The sequence below is a fragment of the Hylobates moloch genome, unplaced genomic scaffold (genome assembly GCF_009828535.3).
Source record: "Hylobates moloch isolate HMO894 unplaced genomic scaffold, HMol_V3 SCAFFOLD_666, whole genome shotgun sequence".
In the NCBI taxonomy this organism is placed as follows: Eukaryota; Metazoa; Chordata; class Mammalia; order Primates; family Hylobatidae; genus Hylobates; species Hylobates moloch.
Window position 1 is genome coordinate 12,982 of NW_026652941.1, and position 6,708 is coordinate 19,689.

Genomic DNA, 6,708 nt, shown 5'->3' on the forward strand with positions numbered 1-6,708 from the left:
ATCACCCTCACCACTCTTCTCCTACCAATCGCCCCACTTACATTCCCCGCCCCATAGAAATTTAGGTTAAACACAGACCAAGAGCCTTCAAAGCCCTCAGTAAGTTAACAAAACTTAATTTCTGCAACACACCCAAGGACTGCAAAACCTACTTTGCATCAACCGAACGCAAATCAGTCACTTTAATTAAGCTAAGCCCTTACTAGATCGATGGGACTTAAACCCACAAAAATTTAGTTAACAGCTAAACACCCTAGACAACCTGGCTTCAATCTACTTCTCCCGCCGCAGGGAAAAAAGGCGGGAGAAGCCCCGGCAGGATTGAAGCTGCTTCTTTGAATTTGCAATTCAACGTGAAAACCACTTCAGGGCTGGCAAAAAGAGGTCCCACCTCTGTCCTTAGATTTACAGTCTAATGCTTTACTCAGCCATTTTACCCTCATCCCACTAATGTTCGCCAACCGCTGGTTATTCTCCACAAACCACAAAGATATTGGAACACTATACTTGCTATTCGGCGCATGAGCCGGAGTCCTAGGCACAGCCCTAAGCCTCCTCATTCGAGCCGAACTAGGTCAACCCGGCAATCTCCTAGGCAATGACCATATCTATAACGTCATTGTAACCGCCCACGCATTCGTCATAATCTTTTTCATAGTGATACCCATCATAATTGGGGGCTTTGGCAACTGACTCGTCCCTCTGATAATCGGCGCTCCCGATATAGCATTCCCTCGTATAAACAACATGAGCTTCTGACTTCTTCCCCCCTCCTTCCTACTACTGCTTGCCTCCGCTATAGTAGAAGCCGGCGCCGGAACAGGGTGGACAGTCTACCCTCCACTGGCAGGAAACTACTCCCACCCAGGAGCCTCTGTTGACCTAACCATTTTTTCCCTACACCTGGCCGGAGTGTCATCTATCCTAGGGGCTATTAACTTCATTACCACAATCATCAACATAAAACCCCCGGCTATATCCCAATACCAAACACCCCTCTTTGTCTGATCCATCCTAATTACTGCCGTCCTACTCCTCCTCTCCCTGCCAGTTCTAGCCGCCGGCATTACCATGCTACTAACGGACCGCAACCTCAACACTACTTTCTTTGACCCCGCTGGAGGAGGAGACCCCATCCTATATCAGCACCTATTCTGATTCTTTGGCCACCCCGAGGTTTATATTCTCATCCTGCCAGGCTTCGGAATAATCTCGCACATCGTAACACACTACTCAGGAAAAAAAGAACCATTCGGATATATAGGCATAGTCTGGGCCATAATATCAATTGGCTTCCTGGGTTTCATTGTCTGAGCCCACCATATATTCACGGTAGGTATGGACGTAGACACACGAGCCTACTTCACCTCCGCCACCATAATTATTGCCATTCCTACTGGCGTCAAAGTATTTAGTTGGCTAGCCACACTCCATGGAAGTGATACCAAATGGTCCGCCGCGGTACTCTGAGCCCTGGGCTTCATTTTTCTCTTCACAGTAGGGGGCCTAACTGGCATCGTACTGGCAAACTCATCACTGGATATTGTGCTTCACGATACATATTATGTCGTAGCCCACTTCCACTACGTCCTATCCATAGGGGCCGTATTCGCCATCATAGGGGGCTTCGTCCACTGATTCCCCTTATTCTCGGGCTACACTTTAGATCAAACCTACGCTAAAATTCACTTTGCCATTATATTTGTTGGAGTAAACTTAACCTTCTTCCCACAACACTTCCTTGGCCTCTCCGGAATACCACGACGTTACTCTGACTACCCCGATGCATACACTACCTGAAACATCCTATCCTCCGTAGGCTCATTTATCTCCCTAACAGCAGTAATACTAATAATCTTTATAATCTGAGAAGCCTTCGCCTCAAAACGAAAAATTCTAATAATCGAACAACCCTCCACCAACCTAGAGTGACTGTACGGATGCCCACCACCCTATCACACGTTCGAGGAACCCGTCTATATAAAACCTAGACAAAAAAGGAAGGAATCGAACCCCCTAAAACTGGTTTCAAGCCAGCCCCATAACCTCTATGACTTTTTCAAAAAGATATTAGAAAAACTATTTCATAACTTTGTCAAAGTTAAATCACAGGTTCAAGCCCCGTATATCTTAATGGCACATGCAACTCAAGTAGGCCTACAAGACGCTACATCCCCTATCATAGAGGAACTAATCTCTTTCCACGACCACGCCCTTATAATTATCTTCCTCATTAGCTTCCTAGTCCTATATGCCCTCTTCCTAACACTCACAACAAAACTAACCAACACTAATATTACAGACGCCCAAGAAATAGAAACCGTCTGAACAATCCTGCCTGCTATTATTCTAGTCCTAATCGCCCTCCCGTCCCTTCGCATCCTCTACCTAACAGACGAGATCAACGATCCCTCCTTTACTATCAAAGCAATCGGCCATCAATGGTACTGAGCCTACGAATATACAGACTACGGCGGACTGATCTTTAACTCCTACATGCTCCCACCATTATTTCTAGAACCAGGAGACCTCCGACTCCTTGAAGTTGATAATCGAGTGGTTCTTCCAATCGAAGCCCCCGTCCGTATAATAATCACATCACAAGACGTCTTACACTCATGAACTGTCCCCTCCCTAGGCCTAAAAACAGACGCCATCCCGGGGCGCCTAAACCAAACCACATTCACCGCTACACGCCCAGGAGTATATTACGGCCAATGCTCAGAAATCTGCGGGGCCAACCATAGCTTCATACCAATTGTCCTAGAACTAATTCCCTTAAAAATCTTCGAAATAGGGCCTGTATTCACCCTATAGCCCCTCCCCGCCCCCCACCCCGTAGACCCCACTGTAGAGCTAGATTAGCATTAACCTTTTAAGTTAAAGACTAAGAGAACCGCCACCTCTTTACAGTGAAATGCCCCAATTAAACACCACCGTATGACCTACAATCATCATATCAATACTCCTCGCACTATTTCTCCTTATACAACTGAAAACACTAAACACGCACTACCACCCACCCGCCTCCCCAAAACTCACGAACATTAAACCCCATAACAACCCCTGAGAACACAAATGAACGAAAATCTATTCACTTCATTCGCTACCCCTACAATTCTAGGCCTGCCCGCCGCAGTACCAATTATTCTATTCCCCTCCCTATTAATCCCCACTTCCAATTACCTCATCAACAACCGACTAATTACCACCCAACGATGGCTAATCCAATTAGCTTTAAAACAAATAATAACAGTACATAATACTAAAGGACGAACCTGGTCCCTCATACTAATTTCCCTAATCACTTTTATCGCCACAACCAACCTTCTTGGCCTCCTACCCCACTCATTTACACCAACCACTCAACTATCCATAAACCTGGCCATAGCAATTCCCCTATGAGCAGGCACAGTAGCCACAGGCTTTCGCCTTAAAGCCAAAAATACCCTTGCCCACCTTCTACCCCAAGGCACACCCACTCCCCTTATTCCAATATTAATTATTATCGAAACCATTAGCCTATTTATCCAACCCGTAGCCCTTGCTGTACGACTGACTGCAAACATTACGGCAGGTCACCTATTAATACACCTGATCGGAGCAGCCACAATAGCCCTATCGACTATCAGCCTGCCCATAACTCCCATCATCTTCACAGTCTTGGCTCTATTAACAGTCCTCGAAATTGCCGTAGCTCTAATTCAAGCATACGTCTTCACACTCCTAGTAAGCCTCTACCTGCACGACAACACGTAATGACCCACCAATCCCACGCCTACCATATAGTAAAACCCAGCCCTTGACCTCTGACGGGAGCTCTTTCAGCCCTCCTACTAACATCCGGCCTAGCCATGTGATTTCACTTCCACTCAACCACCCTACTAGCACTAGGCATCCTGACTAACGCACTAACCATATTCCAATGATGACGCGACGTAGTGCGAGAAGGCACATACCAGGGCCATCACACAATACCTGTCCAAAAGGGACTTCGCTATGGAATAGTCTTATTTATCACCTCAGAAATTTTCTTCTTTGCTGGATTCTTTTGAGCGTTCTACCATTCCAGCCTAGCTCCCACCCCCCAACTAGGAGGACACTGACCCCCAACGGGCATTACCCCACTCAACCCCTTAGAAGTCCCACTCCTGAACACCTCAGTACTGCTCGCATCAGGAGTTTCAATCACCTGAGCCCACCATAGCCTAATAGAAAACAATCGAAATCAAATAATCCAGGCACTGCTTATCACAATCCTACTAGGCACCTACTTCACCCTCCTACAAATCTCAGAATATTTTGAAGCCCCTTTCACCATCTCCGACGGCATCTATGGCTCCACATTTTTTGTAGCCACGGGCTTCCACGGACTCCACGTCATTATCGGATCAACATTCCTCATCATCTGCCTTATCCGCCAACTATTATTCCACTTCACATCCAAACATCACTTCGGCTTTGAAGCCGCCGCTTGATATTGACATTTCGTAGATGTAGTTTGACTGTTCCTGTATGTCTCCATCTACTGATGAGGATCCTACTCTTTTAGTATAAACAGTACTGTTAACTTCCAATTAACCAGCTTCGATGACACTCGAAAAAGAGTAATGAACCTGGCATTAGCCCTAATAATTAATACACTCCTAGCCTTACTACTAATAACGATCACATTCTGACTACCACAGCTCAACACCTACATAGAAAAGACCAACCCTTACGAATGCGGATTTGACCCACTATCCCCCGCCCGCATCCCATTCTCCATAAAATTCTTCCTAGTCGCAATCACCTTTCTACTATTTGATCTAGAAATCGCTCTACTACTACCCCTACCATGAGCCCTACAAACAACAAATCCCTCACTAACAATCACATCGTCACTTACATTAATCACCATCTTAATCCTAAGCTTAGCTTATGAGTGGTCACAAAAAGGGCTGGACTGAGTCGAATTGGTAAGTAGTTTAAGCTAAAACAAATGATTTCGACTCATTAAATTATGGCAACCATACTTATCAAATGCCTCTCATCTACATAAACATCACACTAGCATTCGCTATCTCACTCCTGGGTATACTAATCTACCGCTCACACCTCATATCCTCCCTACTATGCCTAGAGGGAATAATACTATCATTATTCATCATGAGCACCCTCATAGCCTTAAACACACATTCCCTCCTAATCAATATTATGCCCGTCGTCCTATTAGTCTTTGCTGCCTGCGAGGCGGCAGTGGGCCTAGCCTTATTGGTCTCAATCTCTAACACATACGGCCTAGACCACATCCACAACCTAAGCCTGCTCCAATGCTAAAGCTAGTTATTCCTACCATCATACTATTACCCCTAACATGACTATCTAAAAAACACATAATTTGAATCAACACGACCACCCACAGTCTAATTATCAGCCCTATCCCACTATTATTCTTTAGCCAAGCCAACAACAACCTGCTTACCTACTCCCCATCCTTCTCCTCCGACCCCTTAACCACACCCCTCCTAATACTAACAACCTGATTACTCCCCCTAATAATCATAGCAAGTCAACACCACCTGTCCAACGAATCCCCTCTACGAAAAAAACTCTACCTATCCATATTAATCACCCTCCAGGTCTCACTAATTATAACATTCACCGCTACCGAACTAATAATATTCTATGTTCTCTTTGAAACTACACTTATCCCCACTCTGATTATCATTACCCGATGAGGTAATCAACCGGAACGCCTAAACGCAGGCTCATACTTTCTATTCTACACCCTAGTAGGCTCTCTCCCCCTACTCATTGCACTTGTCCACACCCACAACACCCTAGGCTCACTAAACATCATATTACTAACTCTCACCTCCCAAAGCCTAACAGATTCTTGATCCAATAACCTCATATGACTAGCATACATAATAGCCTTCATAGTAAAAATACCCCTTTACGGACTCCACCTCTGACTCCCCAAAGCCCATGTTGAAGCCCCTATCGCTGGGTCAATAGTGCTCGCTGCAGTACTCCTAAAACTAGGCGGCTACGGCATAATACGACTCACCCTCATTCTCAGCCCACTAACAAAACACATAGCCTACCCCTTCTTAATGCTGTCTCTATGGGGCATAGTCATAACAAGCTCCATCTGCCTACGACAGACAGATCTAAAATCCCTCATCGCATACTCCTCCGTGAGCCACATAGCCCTTGTAATCACAGCCATCCTTATCCAAACCCCCTGAAGCTTTACAGGTGCGACCATCCTCATAATCGCCCACGGACTAACCTCCTCCCTGCTATTCTGTCTTGCAAACTCAAACTACGAACGAACCCATAGCCGCATCATGATCCTATCTCGAGGACTTCAAGCCTTACTCCCACTGATAGCCTTCTGATGACTCGCAGCAAGCCTTGCTAACCTCGCTCTACCCCCCACCATCAACCTTCTAGGAGAACTCTTTGTACTAACAGCCTCTTTCTCCTGAGCAAACACCACTATTACACTCATCGGACTTAACGTACTAATCACAGCCCTGTACTCTCTTTACATATTTATCATAACACAGCGAGGCACACTTACACATCATATTAAAAACATAAAACCCTCACTCACACGAGAAAACATACTAATACTTATACACCTCCTACCCCTTCTCCTCCTAACCCTCAACCCTAACATCATCACTGGCTTTACTCCCTGTAAACATAGTTTAATCA

General features: G+C 45.5%; 1 protein-coding gene and 1 pseudogene across 1 annotated transcript; both read left to right on the forward strand.

Annotated features, from left to right (window-relative positions):
* Positions 1-2,133: 2,133 nt before the first annotated feature.
* LOC116810170 (cytochrome c oxidase subunit 2-like) lies at positions 2,134-3,759 on the forward strand (annotated as a pseudogene).
* Positions 3,079-4,956, forward strand: LOC116810171 (ATP synthase subunit a-like). Its single transcript, XM_032754227.2, is given in 1 exon segment — positions 3,079-4,956. A coding segment is annotated over 1 exon segment (681 nt). The 3' UTR covers positions 3,760-4,956.
* The last annotated feature ends 1,752 nt before the right edge of the window (positions 4,957-6,708 follow it).